At 41.5% G+C, this 21,547-nt stretch overlaps 1 protein-coding gene across 1 annotated transcript in view; it reads left to right on the forward strand.

The window, feature by feature from the left end:
* The window catches only part of grin1a (glutamate receptor, ionotropic, N-methyl D-aspartate 1a), a 113,782-nt gene that overhangs the window by 74,271 nt on the left and 17,964 nt on the right, over positions 1 to 21,547 (forward strand). Inside the window, 4 exon segments of the mRNA XM_055153535.1 lie at positions 6,062 to 6,148; positions 9,226 to 9,361; positions 9,435 to 9,562; positions 16,818 to 16,982. Coding sequence (XP_055009510.1) covers positions 6,062 to 6,148; positions 9,226 to 9,361; positions 9,435 to 9,562; positions 16,818 to 16,982 — 516 coding nt within the window.

Consider the following 21,547-nt stretch of genomic DNA (forward strand, 5'->3'; position numbering starts at 1 on the left):
GAATATGATCATTTTTAGTTTGGTCCAGCACAGTGATGGGGTGAACAGAAGGTCTATGAGCGCACACAGATCTGTAATGGTTAAAACGCCTACAACAGAGTAATCCAGTACAGTGCTGCCAGTCACGTGACCCTCCAAACACACTCTGACTGGCTCCCTGTTCGAGGCATAGATAATGATTATTTACAGCAGATAATAATGAGACTACACAAACAGACGTGCGGTACAGTATGATGTCGTCGCAGTGAGCGGCGAGCGTTACATCACTGGGCTCAGACAGGGAGGTGTGTGGAGTGTGGAGCGATAAATACAGCTGGCCCCGTGTCTGTGCTCAGAGGAAGCAGCTGACCAAACCAGACACACAGTTTGTTCGTCTGAGGTCAGCAAAAGGCCAATGCAATCCCACTGGACCTGTTCTAAAAGCATCTATCTGTTCGCTGTACTGCCAATTGGCCAATTTTGGATGCCCCGCTCACTTACACTTGTGGTCTTGAAAGCAAACGACAAGTAATCCAAGCATTCTCTGGTGAAGTGAAATCAGATCAAGAGTGTAACTACATCTGCTGCTCACATTTTGGAGTGGAGCTTTGTGAAACATCAGGTTAGCAGCCTAATGAATTGAGTTGTTAAAAGATATAATAATAAAAGTAAATTAAAGTAGAACAAAACACTAAATCAACTGTTCAATTTTGGGGGGTTTTTTTTTGGCAACTTTAGTACAAACGAGGTAAATTTACAGCTTCAAAAGCAGTCAAAAAGTGTGTGTGCTGCCTCTACTGGCCTCTGCAATTTCAAGTACGAAGTGACATCACACATGACTGTGCTTCATCCAGGTGATTGTATCAGAAACACCTGTCTGCAGGGGTGGAGGTTGAGGTGTGGATATATGTTAGACCAGGGGTGGGCAAACTTTTTGGCTCGCGGGCCACATTGGGTTCTAAAATTTGACTGAAGGGTCAGACAGGACATGACGTATTAATAGCCCGGCTCCAATGCACTCGTGTTTACGCTCAAGCAGGAAATATTCTGAACTACGTGCTGCAACTTTTGAACGCATAAGTTTCAGAATTCATGAAAAGTGAATAGATCTGCTCCACCGCAGACCACAGTTGAGTGTGAGTCCTGAGCGCTTAAATCTCATTGAGAAACAGAGCCCATGACAAAGTTACACACGAAAACACCTCCACACGCAGTAAACCCAGACCTTTAAGACATTCCATGTGTTAAGATTTGTAGCACAACATCTGTAAGTCTTATCACTTTCCTTCAAACCCACTCAAATTGGAAACAGTGCAGCCTTATGTCTTCAACACTTCTACCTCACTCATGGTCCGAATACAATGACTCCTGTCATTAGCTAGTCCAAAAGAATACTTTCCCATAAAGCATTGTGGCCAACATAATACGCCACACCTCAATGTATATATAGTGCGCCATCTACTGGGAAACACCGGAAATGCAGGAAAAATAAAACATCAACAAGGTATATTATTGTAATTTATTTAAATTTGGCAGACCGGATTAAAAGGTTTAAAGGGACGCATAATAGTAGTTTGTAGTTTGCCCACCCCTGTTTTAGACAAATCACGCATGTTCCTTAATCCCGCACCCTCCTCCGACTTCCGTCTCCCCTTTAATCCTTCAGACCTCGCCCCTCCGCCCCAAGCCCTGGGGTCTAAAAATGGCCACTCATTTAAGTCAGCGGACTGAACTCAATGTCGCATGTCTCCAGATTATCCTAGGACCTGTTTACATGAGAACGTTTGTGGGTAAAAACAAAAAAATGTTTTATTGGAAGTGCCTTTCGTTTAGACGGTGACGGTGATTTGGGGCTTAAAAACCAAAAAATGTGAAACCACCCTCCAGAGTGGAAAAGTTGAATAGGCTCCACCATAGTGTTTCTGTCTACACTACCCAAGACGCAAAACTCTGGTCAGATCTGCTCAATTCGCGTACACGTTTACATCACATACATCACCACCAAGCCACCTGGCATGCATCCCCAATCGAATTCAACACACTTTTGCGTCACTGTATGCACGCAGATTTCCTCTCGAAAATGCCCATCTAAACGTGGAATAAAAAGTGAAGACATGATGCCACTTTTGCATCTTCTGTTCAGACCATCGTCATATAAACGTAGCCTTTGCCCGGCTAGGTACTTCCCATGACTCCCTGCCCATTGAACATCTGCAGTAGTGCTCTTTTCTCCCGCGGGCGCACACCAAGGAGCGCGGTCTCATGTATCACCTGATCACTTTGACCAATTAGAGCGAGAGGAGCTACAACGAAGCAGAGCAGAGCTGGAGTTAACGATTAAAAAACAGTTTTTAAGACAACTGAAAGACCTGGAGTTGAGAAAAAGTTTATGTTCTAAAAATAGGTCAAACTTGACACAAAACCTGACCTTTTTCCAAACTGTAGGTCCCTGTCAGCCAAACACGAGCAGTTTGTGATTACACTGTGCTCTATGGGAAAAATCCTTTCTGGACAGGAGGGATTTTTTCGCTGAATGAATGTATTGAGTGGCTGCTACACCAACTCAAGACAGCTACAAACAGCAACACCCTATACAGTTATTTTAAAAGATCCATGCTCCTCTCCCCTCACTCTGCCCTTTAGTCCTCCAGGTGCTGCTCAGTTTATCCGCTCTTTTTGTTCGATTATCCTTCCGAATGGGTTTTCTGAGGAAGTTGCCTAGGGACACGCCCCTTTTCCTGGGACAGCGTGACTCGGACCTCAGTGGTGGAAAAAGTCGACTGAGCAAGGATTCCGAGTCAGAATCCAAGATGGCTGTGCCCACTGTGATGTGTAAATATGAAGTGTTTTCATTGTGTTTGGACACTTTGGTGGTTTAAATGACAGTTTCAGTCACTTGTATCACTGCAGGACTTTACTGCATCTGTAATCTCTGCCTGTGGGTTTGGTAGGTTGTAACAGAAGAGAAATAACATAAAATGAAGTGCAAATTTCTAAAATTAAATGAATTAAAGTAAGTCTTCATTTATATAGCGCTTTTCACAGACATTTTCTGTCCCCAAAGACGCTTTACAGAGCATTATTCAGCATTATTCATTCACTCTATACCTGGTGATGGTAAACTACTATTGTAGTCACAGCTGCCCTGGGGCACACTGACAGAAGCGCAGCTGCCATGCCAATCTGCGCCATCGGTCCCTCCGACCACCACCATCACTCACACACACACCACTTTCATACTAGGCAATGTGGGTGAAGTGTCTTGCCTAAGGACACACAATGGTTGAATTGATTGTTTTTAATTGACCTTGACTATCAACTGTTCATGGACCTGGAGCATGTTTTGGGTTGATGGGGGAAACCGGAGCACCCGGAGGAAACCCATCCAGACACAGGGAGAAACATGCAAACTCCACACAGAAAGATCAAACCCAGAACCTTCTAGCTGTGAGGCATGAGTGCTAGCCACTCAGCCACCGTGCCGCCAGTGGTAGCATTTTCATAAGATGAGGGAATAGTCATAATCATACTCCACATAGTCCAACACACAAAACATAATAATACACTTCAAACTCGGATGTGACGTCAAATCCGAGGGTCAAGTGGGACTCGGAAGATAATTGAATGCAGCGTCAGTCCCACTCTAAACATGAGTGAACATTGACTTTAAAAACACACAGGAACACTTTCTGACTTTTGAGAGTGGAAACATGCATTTATTTCTTTTCAGAAGGAGATCATTTCATAAAAAGCAGGATTTCCAAATTATCTCTTTAGCACAACATGTCTCTTTAAGAATAAAAAGAAAAAAAGAGAAGTAGAAATATTGTGTCTCATCATTGCACAGCAGATCTTCCCATCAGCAGATTATGAAAAAGTCCAACCTCAGCAGCTTTCAGGGAGGCAGTAATGAAGGCCCCGGCTGTGAGGGTCAGGGGTCATGAGTATTAATAAAGCTGGAGCCGGTGCTGTGGAGCTGGCTCATTACAGAAGCCTCCCCCTGCCTCGTCAGCGCCTCCTGTCAGCGCCTCCTCTCAGCGCACCTGTCTGCCGAGAGCTCCCTCACCACCACACTTCATACAGAACATCATACATTATGTGCACCGCCGCAGAACAGACACTGACACATGACGGAGGCGCCCTGAATAGTTTATAAAGAAGCTGCACGTAGGTACTTAGACGCTGAGTTAGTCTGTAAAATATGTACTATTTGGTGGTGAAAAGGAGATGGAGAGGCTGAAGAGGCGGTGAGTTCTCCTGCTGCGGTGGAGATTAGGCAGGTGTGAGGCATTTTTAATGAAGGAAAGATAATATTTATATGAATGATTTGAAAAGGTGATTGGTTGAAAACTTACATTAGGAAGCTGTGATTGGCTGACAGGGGACAGTAGGTGTTCCTGGCTGAGCCTTTAGCCCAGGGGTGTCAATCTCATTTTGGTCCAGGGGCCGTATCCAACGTACTTTGATCCCAAAGGGTCCGGATCAGAAAACTCATGTCATATAAACCCCAAAAATTAAAATAAGTTCAAATATTTGTGCAGAGAAACACAAATCTATTACAGAAATCTTTTTTTTAAATGATGAACTCTTTCTTTTACAAAATATTATAATATTATGAACAACCTGAAACTTTAAGAAAAATGCAATTTCAACACAATGTTTTAACATGAACTTGTATGTAAATAGGAATAAGTTCATTTATCTTGGAAAATCCTGCACTCGGCTCCACTTTTTCTCATGTTGGACATTTTTCTGATGAGGGTGTCACGGTCAACAGTCAAAACGATCGTCCTTTAAGAGCGTTTGGAAAGAGACAAGTCTTCATTTGTGCTGCTCTGGTGGGAGGGGCCACGTACAGAGACGCTGGAGACGCTGCTGTGATAAACACCACAGAAAATTACCAATATTTTAATAGAAAATAAAATTTAAATATTTTAGTAGAAAATCAGCCAAGGGCCAGATTAAAGGTCTTGGAGGGCCGGATCTGGCCCCAGTGCCGTATGTTTGACACCACTGCTTTAGAGCTTTTCATGTGATAATTGTTTCCTCTTCTCATTTACCCACACAAAGTCAGAGTGATTCATCCCTGTTTGAGTCATCAGTTGTCACGTTTACATGAAAACTTTAATTCCAAATAAAAATAATTTAAATTAATTCTGCTTTAAAAAAGACCATGTAAACAGTTAATTCCTAATGAAAATGATTATTTGGAATTAAACCTAGGTGAAGTAAGTGGTTGGTTTATTCAGATTTTAAAGCCAAATTCATTTATTCTTTGATCATGTAAATGTTTATTCTTCTTAAAACAATTCTGGTCGTTCAGCACATGCTCTTTGGGTCTCCCTTTTGACGTGATCCGGCTCCACCAGTCCTGTCTTTGGACTTTCATCCATGTCTCTTTGGAATTGTGAGAGTGGGCTAAGGTAGAGCAGCCTCACACTCACTTTGTCTTCTTCCTCCCTTCTCCTCCTCAACTGACCTAAAGCATGATGAGAGAATTCTCCAGCTGCTGCGCAATTATCATCAGAACCACTGCGGAAAAAAGTTTGTGTCCGTGGCGTAACAACAAACCGAGATGACAAAAGAGCCGGTAGCAGCTGTGTGTTTTCTTCCGGTTGACGTAAATACATTCATGTCTCTGTCCAATCAGAATCCTTCTAGACTCCCAGACGTTGAACAGAATTAAATAAAGGTGATTTAACAAGTTAGTTTAACAAGTAACACAGATATTCACATGGACAGTCTGGTGTAATAATAGATTTGTTTCAGGTGTTTTGTGGAGTGGGTAAGTGTTTTTAGTGGCAGGAGAACTATGACCATTGACATGCACTAGTCTAGCACCAGTGACCTCTGCAAATACAAGGACTGGAATGAATATTTCAAAAAGTGTCTCCACACGTCTCCAACACTCTGGCTCACTAGGAAATAAGGTCCTTTGTCAATAAATTCTGGACTGTCCCTTTAAGCTTTCCTTCTAGTTTGTTAGTGTGTGGAAATTTTAGAAGTGAATATTCACGGCTTCGTATTTGGAGCACTCACATGGATTTAAAAATGTGTGTGTTATGTGTGTGTGTGTGTGCAGGTGGTGATGAACAACCAGAGGAAGATCATCTGGCCTGGAGGAGAGACGGAGAAACCACAGGGCTTCCAGATGTCCACTCGACTCAAGGTAAGTGAGTCCAAACAGCTCCAGGCAGCGGCTCGGCACAGCTCAGTGCTCTTTTACACGCTGTGAACACTTCCAGAACTGGACTAAATTAACATTTTCTTATGAGCAATGCATCATTAAAAGACTAGAGAACTGTGATTTTAATAGTGACAAAAATATCATAATAAAAGATTTAAAGCTACCATCCGTAACATTATCACACTTTATTGTTATTGTATCAGAGGTATTAAGTAGTTTAAATATTATCGTGTGTCATGATATTTCTCTGCAGCAATATATCGTACTTCAAAATGTGTGTGTCTAGTGTGATGTGGAAGGGAGCTTTAAAGGTGCATTGTGTAACTTTTCCAGTGGAGGATCCATCAAATGCTTTTCTCCATGGAGACGTTATTGTTTTGTCTGGAATGTTTAATGTTTCTCTCTTCATGAAGACCAAACCAGACCAAGGTACAGGTCAGATCTGCCGGAAAGGCGACCCCCGCTCACAGTCACAGGGCCTGTTTTAGGTGCTTTCCATCTATAAATCCACCTGTAATTGAAGAAATGTAAGGTAGAGCTGTTTAATGTCACACTGTGGAACATTCCAGGCAGAGCAATGACATCTGAAACATCTGAAACACCAAAAGTGACACAATATACCTTTAAATAACATCAGTCTATACATATAAATCACTTAAAAATAAAAAGTATTTGGAAGAGACGTATAACTGAATTCCCATAACACCAAAGCACTAGGCTGAATTACATAGCAAGCCTTATCACACAGGAAAAAAACAAAAACAAAAAACGTTATTTATGTTTACATATAAATTTACGGTTACAGAACGGCTCTAGTTGAAAGATCCCTGCAGGAACAGTTTAGTCGACAAACAACACAAACACACAGTAACCTTTGCTAAAGTTTCATTCTGTCTTCAATTTTAAACTTAGAAATAACATTTGTTTTTGTCAGACAGGAGCTTCTGTTTACTGCCCCCTGTAGTCTTCCTCAGATGTGCCACATGCCTACACTGTATCTACAAACATAGCTAACCCGTGAACTGCCGCGTGCCAAATAGAAAGTGAGCATGGGCGCGCGTCCAGCTTCATCGACTTTGTTTTCAGTTGACTTTGTATTGAGAAAACGTTGCCCCTCTCTCTGTAACTGCTGCTGTCAGACTCCTCCTTTCGGTATTACCATATTTTGCGCACTATAGGGGCTCTGGATTATAAGGTGCACTGTCATTGAATGGTCTATTTTTGAACTTTTTTCACATAAAAACCACACTGGACTATAAGGCACATTAAACGAAACACAACAGTTAGATAAGTCCGTCAAACTTTATTTAACACGTTCACAATAACTCTCAACTTTGTTTTATTGTAACACATAAAAAAATACTGTCTGAGACGCTAAATTGTTAGTGTGTTCACAATTAACTCATAACTGTTCAAACAGTTGGGTGATTCCAGCGTCCACACGCCCACATCCCTCTGTCATTATCTGAGTCAGTGTGGTTACTGTTCCCTGGAGTTCAGTTCAGTGATGATTCTGGTCTTGGTGAAAGCTCGGACCACAGTTGATACTGATCTTTAGCCCAAGCGTCCATGATCCATTGGCAGATCGTGGCGTAAGTGGCTCGGCGCTGTCTCTCTGTCTTGGTGAATGTGTGTTCTCCTTCTCTCACCCACTGCTCCCACGCAGCTCACACTTTCACTTTAGAACAGGTTTGAGTTTAAAGTGGGCGTTGTGAGCGTGTCTCTTGACAGGTGCATTTTGATATTAAAAGGAATCACAGTCTGTATTACTCCTGATGCTCCTGACTACAGGAGCCATAATGCTGCAAGTGGAGCGGCTTTGTAGTTTACTAAAGTCGTACTAAGACACCCCAATAAATTCATATATAAGGTGCTCTGGATTATAAAGCGTGCAGTAGTTTTTTGATGAAATTAAAGGCTTTTCAGTGCGCTCTATAGTGCGGAAATACGGTAGAATGTTTGTATTAACCCGCTCTACATGATCCTGGTGTTTAGAGATCGCGGTTTTGTTCATAAATCAATTCATAATATGAAAATGGCTCCAAATTTGCTCCTCTAACTCCTAGTCTTGTGAGCTTCATTTGACTGGAGCTGAACATTGTGGGTGATGTTACATTCCCTTAGTCCACTTCAGTCTGCAGTCTGATCACATGATGGTGTAGTCAGTGTTGGGGAGTAACAGGAGTTACATAATCAGAGTACAAATTATGAGTAACTGTATTCAGTTACAGTTACTGTTTCAGTGAGGGGTAATTAGATTACAGTTACTTTGTTGAAATAAATGGATTACATGGCGGTATTTTCCTGTTTTCACATTTCGGGCTGTATCCCCAGATCTAAAACCAGGTCTAAACTAGATCTAAACCAGGACTAAACCAGGACTAAAACCAGGACTAAAACCAGGTCTAAACCAGGTCTAAACTAGATCTAAACCAGGTCTAAACCAGGTCTAAACCAGGTCTAAACCATGTCTAAACCAGGACTAAAACCAGGTCTAAACTAGGTCTAAACTAGATCTAAACCAGGTCTAAACCAGGACTAAACCAGGACTAAACCAGGTCTAAACCAGGTCTAAACCATGTCTAAATCATGTCTAAACCAGGACTAAAACCAGGACAAAAAAACAGGTCTAAACCAGGACTAAACCAGGACTAAATCATGCTGTGTGGACGTATCTCCTCCTCTTCTATCAATAATATTTTTAATTCGGTTAAGTAAAGTCTGGGCTTTTCATTGTCTTTTAGCAGACAAAACTTCTTATGTGAAGATTTCCTCGTCTTTGCTCCTTTACAGCAAATCAAGTCATCTAAAGTATTCAGATTATGTTACTCACTTTAAGTAATTTAATGGATTACTTTACAAACTACATTTTGGTGTATGTAATCTGTAATCTGTAGGGGAATACATTTTAAAAGTCACCTTCCCAACACTGGGTGTAGTGCAGGCTCTGTACAGTAGACAGTACAAGAATCTTACAAGAGGAAGTAACATTTGAATCCCATTTACGAGTCTAGAAATGAAGAAGAACATGAGTTATATGACCCCCGTGTGTATTTCAGATCGTGACCATTCACCAGGAGCCGTTCGTTTATGTGAAGCCCACACAGCTGGACGGCACGTGCAAAGAGGAGATGACCCCCAACGGAGTGCTCATCAAGAAGGTCATCTGCACCGGGCCCAATGAGACCATCCCAGGTACGGGTCATCACGAGACAGGGTTGAGTCTGGGTCACACGCCTGCACACGCTAACCCCCGCTTTATGTTCAGGTCGTCCAACGGTCCCTCAGTGCTGCTACGGCTTCTGCATCGACCTCCTCATTAAACTGGCTATGACCATGAACTTCACCTACGAGGTTCACCTGGTGGCTGATGGGAAGTTTGGAACACAGGAGAGGGTTAGTGATAGACCTACATTTTATCAAAGAATGTGTGGGTGAATTTAGAATGTTTTGTTTTGGTTCATGTTTTTCTAATTTTGTCCTGTTTGATGGGATAGTACCTGTGGTCAGTATTTATCATAGTTTTATATCAGTTAAGTGGCAGTCTGTGAATAAAAGTAGAAAAAAGTGGAAAAAAGTTGGAAGGAAGTAGAGATGAGTAATAAAACAGAATACCTCTACCTATCAGAAACCAAAATTATAAAACCTGAAAGGTGAGGGACCAAGTTATTATGTAGCTGTGCTTGCTACTGTAATATGTTTTTGTAGCCATGAACAGGCCTTTTACTTTATGTTACCTTAAGTTGAGATAAGGCTAGTGGTTGACAAATGATTTTTTTTTAAGTAATGGCCCTGTCACACCTTGATGATTTAGCCAGCATATGCTGACATACCAGAATTTCCTTAAAGGGATAGTTTGGGTTTTTTGACATAATCTGTATGGCATCCCAATGAACAGTGTCGTGCATCCACACTGACTTACCCCCGACAGCGTCCGGTGAGCCCAGATACTGGCCGTTTTTGGTGCTGACAAAAGTAGTCCGGCAAGTTGGCTGGGGACAGTAAAATAAAGTGTTTTTCTTCTCAAAACAATCTGTGTTCAAAAGAGTGATTTGTTTGCATCACAAAACCATCGTCCTCCAAAAAGTCAGACCTCATAATCGCTTGGCACTATTTTCTCTCCATTCGTATCACTGCGTGCTGCCACCAGGTGACAGCCGCGCACGAATCCATCACTTTCTTCAGTTGTTCTGCAGTGTTTACATGCGCAGACTGCCACGACACGAGAGAGCTAACGTGAGAGCTAGAGTCATAAGTATATAAGTTTGTATAAGATACATAAGAATAAGAATATATCTAAAAAATGGTGCAGACTCTTGATTATCCAGGCTGTGAACCAGGCGCGGCTGTCACCTGGCGGCAGCACGCAGTGATACGAACGGAGAGAAAATAGTGCCAAGTGATTATGAGGTCTTACTTTTTGGAGGACGATGGTTTTGTGATGTAAATGTATCACTCTTTTGAACACATATTGTTTTGAGAAGAAAAACGCTTTATTATACTGTCCCCAGCCAACTTTGCCGGACTATTTTTGTCAGCCCCAAAAATGGCCAGTATCTCGGCTCACCGGACGCTTTCGGGGGTAAGTCAGTGTGGATGCACGACACTGCTCACGGGGACGACACACAGATTCATGTCAAAAAACCCAAACTATCCCTTTAAAACACTGGCGTAGGCTGAAATATTGACTATTGATGATTTGTCAATTTTGGATGTGTACATAGTGTATTCATAACGAGTCGGACGTATACACAACGTATTAGTAACTTATATAGAACGTTTTGATAACTATACTATACCAACTAATGCGTAGCGTGTTGCCACCATCCACAACTTATGCCCAACCACAGTCTAACGTATGCATAGTGCACGGCAGCATATCCACCATCAGCTGATCATACATGTCAAATTGCCGTCACCTCCCGATCCACGGTCTCACCCAGTTCCTTCTCCGTTGTTAATCTCTTCTTCTCCTGGCTTTATTGGCACGCAACTGGTACAGAGACAAATGGATGAGATCACGCTGGTGTTGGAGGACAGCTAGTATTTTATTCTCGTCTCAGCCTCACCAGATCCTCCATCTCTCGGTTGATCTGTGTAGCGGGTGGCACCACGGGGTCTGCTCACCATGATGTCTGGAGAAGTACTGACGGTTTCCCCATTTTCAATGTACCAATTTCCCTACACGCTGCCAATACACCATTATACAGTAGCTATAAGTTAGAAACATGTTCAGTAAGTTCTGTGGTCGTCTGAACATGTCAAATACATCTGCATACATCAATATGCGTTGGAAGTAAGTTCAGTGTAAATTACACATAGGTTCAAAGTTACTCATAAGTTAAAACGCAATGGACTCCAGGCACTCCAAAGAAGTAAAAAAAAAAAATAATAATTTAAATCATACAAGGAAAAGCCCTGATGAAGACCAATTAAGGTCAAAACATGTTGCCTTTGGCCATTTAAATAAAGGCCTTTTAACTATAGTTTTTCCTCATGCGATTTTTTAAAAACTTTTTTTTTACTTGTTTGGAGTGCCTGGAGTCCATTGTGTTTTAGTTTTGATCCTTTTTTTTTCCAAGAGCACCCTCTACCTGCTCCCACTCATTGGAACACCTGCAGCAAACAGCCACATTTTTGTTCTTTCTGTTACTCATAAGTTATGAGTACACTAGACATTATCAACGTATTTGGACTTATGAGCAACTTACAATTAACATGCGTGAATGTGTGTCAACGATCACATAAATCTCGCCTGCAGCTTATGACCCCCGTATGCAGGACGTATAAACACGAGCTGAAATACGTTGAGACATTTTCAGCATGCTCAAAATTTTTCTACGACCTTGCCATAGTCGACGTATGCCAGCGTGCTTCAACGTGCTCGAAACTTAAACAAAATGTACCTATGACTTATCTGATGTACCTGATGTGCATTTGCCCAATTTTTCATAAACTGGCATAATCTGGCTAAGTCATCAAGGTGTGACAGCCCCTTTACTTTTACTAACATTTTAACAGCTGCAAAACATTTTCTAAGCACTAGACTTAACACCAAAGCGTCAAAAAACGCCTTGATGCCTCTATTGGGACACCTTTGCATTTGAGTTTAGACGCCCCCGACGCGCATCTTTGACACCGTGGACAAAAGGGAGAAAAATACTTGAAGCACGCCCGTTGCCCTGGAAACAAGAGCCCGGTCCCGCTCTTTTCCCGAAACGATGTCAGACCAAACTGAGAGAGACTTTAGTGTTTTTATTACATAAAACAGTGGAGGAGATCGACTCAACGACTACGGTGAATATATATGTATACTCCACTAATGACACTGGTTCAGTCCCGGTCTAGTCCCGGACTAGTCCCTGTTTAGTCCCGGTCTAGTGTCTAGTCCCGATCTAGTCCCGGTCTAGTCCCTGTCTAGTCTAGTCCCGGTCTAGTCCCGGTATAGTCCCGGTCTAGTCCCGGTCTAGTCCCGGTATAGTCCCTGTCTAGTCCCTGTCTAGTCCTGGTCTAGTCCGGTATAGTCCCTGTCTAGTCCCGGTCTAGTCCCTGTCTAGTCCTGTCTAGTCCCGGTATAGTCCCTGTCTAGTCCCGGTCTAGTCCCGGTATATAGTCCCGGTCTAGTCCCGGTATAGTCCCGGTCTAGTCCCGGTATAGTCCCTGTTCCTGTCTAGTCCCGGTATAGTCCCTGTTTAGTCCCGGTCTAGTCCCGGTCTAGTCCCGGTATAGTCCCTGTTCCTGTCTAGTCCCGGTCTAGTCCCGGTATAGTCCCTGTTTAGTCTCGGTCTAGTCTCGGTTTAGTCCTGGTCTAGTCCTGGTTTAGTCCTGGGCTGGTTCTGGTGTAGTCCTCACAATCGGCTCGGTGATTGTGGTGTATGCTCCACTAATGTTTGTGGCTCTCGCTCCAGTTGTCGGGTCTTTCTCTTCCTGATAACAACGTTGCTACGTTTCTGGATACTCGTCCCTGATTGGTTGATGTGGCACGTCTGACGTGAAAACCTCAGCATTTTCAACTTCTGACGCTGATGCAAAAATGCCAGATTCGTGCCACGGTGACGCCCAAGACGCGCGTCCACATAGACTTTACATAGAAACTGCACGGTTTGACGTTCTGTGTTGTGTTTTGTTTCATTCACACTTTTTTAACGTACGAACCCTGCAAACAGAAAACACTCAGTTCTAATATGTGACGTGACTGTGATGTGCTCCATTGTGTTTTTAAACTCCAGACACCTTCACTAGAATAATTTGGATGATTCAGCCCTAGAATTGCCAATCTCTACTGAACAAAAGGTAAAAAGTAGAGCTAAAGCAGAGCTAAATTACTAAATTTAAATGCAGCAGTTGTCCTTCCCGACCTGACATTTTAATTATAAAAGCCCTAGGCAAGATTCTGTATAAAATCTGTGAAGTAAATTTGTTATGTAACTGTGTAATCTAACCTGTCCTACGCTCTTGAAGTTTGGTGAAATTCCACAAAGCAGTGCAGTACTTCATAATGTAGCTCACAAATATATGCCCAATAATGTATTTCCTGTCATGTTCCTACTAGGCCTGGGAATCACAGCGTCCCCCATAATTTTAGTAACAGTATTTTTTGTTAAACCTCTACTTGTGCAAAGTGAATACGAAATACATTTTTTTCAATCATCAGAAAAACTAAAAATGTCAACTGTATTCATAAACAAGTTTCTGTCTAACTAAATTGTAGTATGGTCACAAAAAACAACTAAGAGATACCAAAAATACTCTTGATGATACAGCAGATACTGTATCAGCAAATTTAGTATTAGGATATATCGATATTTGGATATTTTTGCACACTTCTTCTTCCTACCATGTCACCTGTCTGTTGCTGTCAGCCAATCACAGCTTGTTATGTTTGTCTCTTGACCAATCATATCTCGACCAGTCCATATAATGCATTTTCTCTTCCTTCCTTCCTCCAGCCCTTTCCACACCCCCAATCCACCGCATCAGCAGAACCACCAGCCTCCTCAGCCTCTCCATCTCCTTCACTCCATCATCACCTGTAAAGTCAAGGCTCTGGTTGAGATAAATCCACCGTTCTGACCCCTCATCCCATCATCACCGACGCCTCCGCCCTCCACCCTCCGCCCTCCACCCGCCGCCGGCCGTCATCATGTCCCGTTCATTTGTCTGTGTGAAATATAAGTGTTGAGGATGAGAGAGCATCTGGGGTGAGCCTAACAGAACTCAACGTGACGTAAGACGAGAGCAGGCCATTCATCACTTTATCCAAATGTAATGGGATTTCTTCTTGAGAGGCTGTGCAATGGATTTAATGTATTATGAGAAAAAAACGCACTAAATTCAATTATGCTAATTTACTTTCACAAACAGCCAACTACACAGCTGAGTTGAATAGTGAAATGCACTATGTAACTTTTCCAGTGGCGCCACGAGCTTGTCTCTACAGAGATGTTATTTCATTGCTTGGATTTATTCCACAGTGTGGTATTAAAGAACACCTAGTGTGCTTGTGTCTGAGGGTGTTATAATGGGGACTTTTAAAATCAGAATATTCATCTAAAACAGGGGTGCTAACACTTTTTCAGCATGCGAGCTACTTACAAAATGACCAAGTCAAAATGATCTACCTAATACAAAGCCAAACAAACTGCACTGAAAACACTCCCCTTTTTTGACCCTCACCACAGTTTGAGCTTTGACTGACAACACACAACAAGAGAACTTCCTTGAGTTTACAAAACTGTGAAAAAACTGAAGTGAGCACTTACAAACTGTGAAAAAATTTTAAACCTTTTAGAAGTTCCAGGAAATGAATTTTTTTAAAGTTCCAAACTGGAGTTACATTCTTTTTTGGTTTTGCAGTGATATTTACCAGCCTCTGCACGTTTACCAAACCAAACGCACGTGACAAACACAGATGCACTTGTGCACTTTTGTTAGACAAACTTCAGCCAAATGTGGCAGTAGGTCTGTTCTGTAGATCTGCTCTATGCTGTAGACCTGCTTTGTGCCAACACTGGAACACAAATTTAGACTGGTTTTTGCTTCACGTTTGGTGTTGCTCTTCTAATCAGCCGCACTGTGGGAGGGGCTTGTGTTCGCTGTACGCAGGAAGGAGCGAGAGCGTGAAAAGGCGAGGGGCGGCGTGCTGAGGTGAGGCAGATGGACAGGTAGGATGTTTAGGAAGTTGAACCTGCCCTGTGATGCACGCTGGTACACGAGGGCACACGCTGTTGCAGACGAGCCGTGCATAGGGAGCGTGTGTGTTTGTGATGCGCCGTAGAGTCTCCGCGGGTTTCAAATGAGCGCACAGGCTGCACTGAGACGCCCCACACGCTCCTGCACCCCGCTACAAGTTTATTGTCAACAGCAGCGGCTGTAATGAAATATGATCACACTTGTTGAGTGTCAGACCTCGAGTGAGAGACAAGACCGAGTCCAAACACGAGTCCGAGACGAGACACGGCGATCTACCCACACGACCTTGGCGATCGACTGGTAGATCGTGATCAACGTATTGGGCACCACTGATCTAAAATGACTTCATAAAAGAAACAAGTTTGCTGACTTCTGCGTAAAGGGCAAAGTACAGTTCTGCATCAACTCAACACGCACTGCCGCCATCACCCTGTCGCCTTTGTTTTTGATTTATGGATCTCTGTTGAGGTCTATGCGCTGCGAAGTAATTCACTGCCAAAACGCTAGGAGGCGAGGATAGATTCATATATACGGTGTGTTTGTACGACCTGCAGATGTATAATCTCTGAAAAGTTTAACATGAACCATCTCCAACGTGATAAAAGCAGAGAACAGACTCACCATCAGCAGAACACCCCTCTGTCACAGAAAGAACACTCATATTCCACTGAGTCGTTTCCTCTTTAAGTCTGACAGAACCGCAAGGAGTGATCTGTTTTTTGAGTGCTTACTTTATGTAAATTAGCCATGTGGTCTTAAGTTTCAGTTCTGTAAGACGTAAACAAATATGCTCAAAGCTGCATTAAACACATTATTACTCAAAGTATATTGAAAGAAATACTGTTAATTTGTCACATGATAAAGTTGGCTCCCACAGTCAGTGTCAGTCACAACACTCTCCACACTCTGGTGGAGGGTCCAACACTTTTCTACTGACAGAGATGTTCCTGCTTCACCTGAAATGATATTTCCATTTATTTCCATGGTAAAGGAGAAATACAATTTGTCAACTGGACAAAAGTTTATTTGGTCGAATATGTTCCGCAGCTCATCCAACCTGCTTCTTCAGAACTGAAAAAGATATGTGGAGAGGTGACCCCGCTCATAGTAATAATGCAGCATTTCTGAGCAATGAAAAAAAAAAGAAAAGAAATTATTACAGATGCTTGATAGATACATTTAATGCCATGCTGTGCAACATTTCATTCAAAGAAATACCATCTCCATGGAGACAAGCAGACAGTGTGTCCTTCATCAGAAATTTTACTCAGTGCTCTTTTTTAATGTTTTTGAAATATTATTATTAATATTATCATGTATATTTGAAAAGATGAACACACAATAGTTTGACAAATAGAAGCGCCCAAGCTGTATTTTCTATAAGCTCTTGGAGTCTCTGATAGATCCAAAAATGCTCTTGCCTTCATTTGACAGTCTCTGTTCTTTCCTCGGGATGCAGGTGAACAACAGTAACAAGAAGGAATGGAACGGGATGATGGGAGAGCTGCTGGGAGGCCTGGCGGACATGATCGTAGCCCCACTGACCATCAACAACGAGCGGGCCCAGTACATCGAGTTCTCCAAACCCTTCAAGTACCAGGGCCTCACTATTCTGGTGAAAAAGGTACGACTCAAGGCCAGATTCAAACTCACACTTGTTTGTTTTTTTTGTTTTTTTAAAGGCTACATTTCTACAGTTTGGAGAAAGAAAGAAAAGTGAAATGTATTAGAACTTAGACTTAGACAAACTTTATTGATCCACAAGGGAAATTACTTTTGCTCACACATTACAATATATTATAATAACAAAGAGGAAAAATATAAAGGCAATAATAAATTCTAAATAAGTAGCAAAAATACCAAGAGACACATGTCAAATAAAACAAGTCAAACTAAAAATACAAATATATCTCAACTATGTACAAGAAGTCATAAGGAGAAACGGTACAAAGATGATATGATGATTGACAGGACGTATCTGTTACATAAGGGTGAGTTGTACAGTTGTAGGGAGTATTATCTGTTACATAAGGGTGAGTTGTACAGTTGTAGGGAGTATTATCTGTTACATAAGGGTGAGTTGTACAGTTGTAGGGAGTATTATCTGTTACATAAGGGTGAGTTGTTGTACAGTTGTAGGGAGTATTATCTGTTACTTAAGGGTGAGTTGTTGTACAGTTGTAGGGAGTATTATCTGTTACACAAGGGTGAGTTGTTGTACAGTTGTAGGGAGTATTATCAGTTACATAAGGGTGAATTGTTGCACAGTTGTAGGGAGTATTATATGTTACATAAGGGTGAATTGTTGTACAGTTGTAGGGAGTATTATAGTATGAATGTAATCCTGTATCTCTCACTGTTTGAGTAGAGCTGTAGGAGCCTGTTGGAGAATGAGCTCCTCTATAGTCTGGTGCAGGAGGCGGGCTGGAGTGTCCATGATGGAGAGAAGTACTGAGTGTGGATGCAGGGTTTATTTTATTGTAAACGTAAAATTGATTGATTGATTGATTAATTCATTTTTATTTCGAGTTTGTGCCAAGAGAGAAACAATAATCATGTATATTACATATACATTGTAAACAACAGAAAAGCATATTTCTCGAAAAGGAAACAAATGAAAATGAAAACAATATGTACTCAGAATTAGCCCAACTAGGACACCAGGTTACCAGTGTGTTGTAAAGTGCATTGCAGTAGCGTGACATTTGAACAGAAGAGGCCTGGAGAACTAACAAAGGAGAAGTTTATTTTGGCTACCATCAGTGCAGCACCCAGAAATATGAACCTTCAAGACCATAGATGTAAAATTAGTAGACTCAGAGTTCAGTGATCATCGTCTGTTTAGTAACTTTGATAGTCCAGGAAGATTTAGGAACACCAGAACCAGTCCCCTGTATGTTTTCCTTTAATATTAACATTAGCCCAGAGCCTTAAAGTCAGTTTTCAGTGTGTAAACCTTTCGATGTCTTAATTTATCATAATCATAATTAGCATGTGGAGTGGCGTTTGAGCTAACGGCTAACCAACTTTCACTTAAGATGTTTGAACCTGTGTGGTTCGAGAAAGCTTCTAGTTACTAAACAACCTGTGTTATGTTTGATCAAGTTGTAGAACACACATGTCAGACTCAGGCCTGGGAACCAAATGTGACCTGTGATATATGACTCAAGAGATCATGTCAGATATGTATTAGAGCTGCCCGCCGGCTACTGATAGATTATAGAGATATTATTTATTTAAAATTAAAAATTTAGTTATTATTTTATATTATGCTTGTTCTGGATTCAAAACTATTATTAAACATTTATTTTAAAAAGAAAAGGTTTAACATTGCATATCTTGAAAGAAGAGAAAACATGCAGATGTTGTTGAAATTTTTTATAAATATTTAGTTTGACCCACGACTTAGTCCCAGTTTTTAACTTTGGCCTCTGTGAATTTCAGTTTGACACTCCTGTTGTAGGAACAGGCAGACATAGAGACAGGGTTGCCAACCATCCCTTGAGAAATGGAATCGTCCTGTATTCAGAAACAAAAGTACCGTAAAGCAAAGTACAGTGCTTCACGATGTTCTGTCAAAGTGGGCTGCCCCATCAAAACGAGCTACCTGCAGCCTAACGTAGGTATTCTGCCGCAATTCTAACTCGCACATGTCCATGCTTACACGTCAAAACATACAATAAAACCGAAACACTTTTAAAATGTGACTTGTTACTCCATTTCTGCCTCTGGAGCTCAAATCGACAGCATTAAAACTGTAACAGCGCTTGGGGGTAGCTTAAATCGATTGGTAGCTCAAATTGGCATGACTCTCCCTTATCTATTTTTCAGAGAGTTGGCAACCCTAGAGAACTCTGCTCAAGACACTGGGACTGTGTTGTGTATTCTAGTCTAGCGCTGGATGTCAGGATGTATCAGTTATGCAATAAATCATGTGTATTTCACACTATAATTTAAATACATACATACAAAGATGGTCATTTAAAATGTATAAAGAAGGATGTAGAACTCCACACAAGTCTCATGTTTAATAAATGAAGCAGGTCTATTCTATGCTAACTGTATGTTCAGACCTAATCTAAAATGTAAAGGTATGATTTGAAATGTCTAATTAGTGTTCTGTAATAGTGATCCTGTGTTCTCTACTGTCAGCCCACTCATGTACTCTGGTGTAGGAGTACGTATAATCGACAGAATTGACAGCCGTGTATTTAGTCCATAATTAAGTCTATAAAAATAGTGGTTGAGTGGGAGGTGAATTTAAATGCATGCGAGTCCTTGAGGAACAAACATGGTGTGAAATTGAAGTCACATAACAGCATGGTTTATGATTCAACCGGTCGTACACACATTTATGTAATCAGCACATTTACAATCATTATCTCCACCTGCAGGTGTTACTTCAATGATAATATATTGATATCATATTCCACAGCCTCAGAAAAGATTGCAAAGATGACTAAAAGTAGAAGCTAAAGTGCAAACAGTTTGAGAAGCACGCAACAATAGATCAGGAATAAAACTGGGACATGGAGTAAAGCTAAAAGAAGAAACCACCTAAAACCTGAGCAAGAAAAGAAGCTTCATTAAGACAGACAAATAATATCTAATTCAACTTACTTGAACAAAAGTTACACGTGATGAATAATGTTCTTAAAGAGGGTTTTGTGCAGCTTTTTGGAGTATAGCGGGATGCACGCTGATTGTGCTGTGATAGTGCTCTGAAGGGGGAGTGACTTGACATTGGGAGCAAAGAGAGGGGGGACTCTGAGCATCAAAAAATAAACTGAAACTAATATATACATTTCCATAACAATACGGTAACATGATCTGTTCTGTGTTAGCAGTTAATACCCCATTGAAATAAAATATTCCCTTTAAGTTGATGAAAAAACATTACATTTACAGTGTTTTTTGTGGCATCTATGCTTCAAAAAGTAGAACTAAATAAAAACTGGGGGGAGGGGTTTGGAATTGAAAATGCACTAATGCATTGTTTAGTTGTTTATTATCTGATTGTTATGGTCTGTGATCGTCATTTGTAGTTACAGTCAGGATTTTTATAGGTCTTATAGTGTTGGGTGTAATGCATTATAAAAGTAACAAATTACTGTAACACATTGCTTTTGCTGTAACGCAGTAATGTTACGGCATTACAGGGAATTTTTAAAAAAATATTTTACTCAGTACAAATGTCAGTAACGTGCGTTACAATGCATTTTTAACCTGGACTGAAGTGGTGGATTTTTCTTCGTTCAAATTTGCTAAAATCACCGCAATATCAGTAGCGGTGAAACACCAGAGGTGCTCCCGCGTAGATCGTCAGGTAACTGTGAGAGGAAGGACCAGCGCAGAACTCCGCGCTCCACGAGGCTGATCACAGCTGATGCCCAATCGTGCCTTGCAGACACCCTGTTCCACGGACTCGGGGTTCTCTCAGGGGCGGTCCTAGATTCCAAGTTCTAGTCCAAGATTAGTCCTGTTTCAGTTCTTGTTCAGTTCATATATGGCGCAAAAGTTCAGCATCTTCGCAGTTTATTTTGGCGAGAGTAACTTAAAAGTAATACAATAGTAATGTAATGCCTTACATTTTAAATGCAGTAATATTGTAATGTAATGAATTACTTTGAAATGACAGTAATAAGTCATAAATAACACATTACAGTTTTAAAGTAACTTGCCCAACAGTGTATATTACACAAAATTCACCCTTGGAAGCTTAGAGCCATATATATAAAGTTGTAACCTCATCAAAAACATACCTGGAGTTGTATTTTGTTTCACTCACACATTTCTGAGAAACCATTTATGATAAGTCTGTCTACATCACCCAAGCTCAAAATGCTCCCCACCTTGTGAAGTCCACTACATGACTTCACACGGTAGGGAGCAATCACTACTTTAGTTCAGCAGTGATTGGAAATTCCAGGCCAAATCAGTTTCCCATGAAGGTGTAAAGAGTTTAAGCACTTCCTTCAAGTTTTGCTACAGCAACATTTACACTGCACTTCTGTGGTGCCTTTGTGTCTCAGGAGGACTGGTCAGGTCGGGTCAGCAGATCTGTGTTAAGGCAGTTTGAGGAGGAGGAACAGCCCTCAGGACAAAAGTCCCGCCTCTATGTCCTACAGCAGGGGTGTCAAACTCATTTTGGACTGGGGGCCGTATCCAACCTACTCTGATCCCAAAGGG

This window comes from Boleophthalmus pectinirostris, unplaced genomic scaffold (assembly GCF_026225935.1).
Source record: "Boleophthalmus pectinirostris isolate CB_2022bp ecotype Guang Dong unplaced genomic scaffold, ASM2622593v1 HiC_scaffold_18, whole genome shotgun sequence".
NCBI lineage: Eukaryota > Metazoa > Chordata > Actinopteri > Gobiiformes > Gobiidae > Boleophthalmus > Boleophthalmus pectinirostris.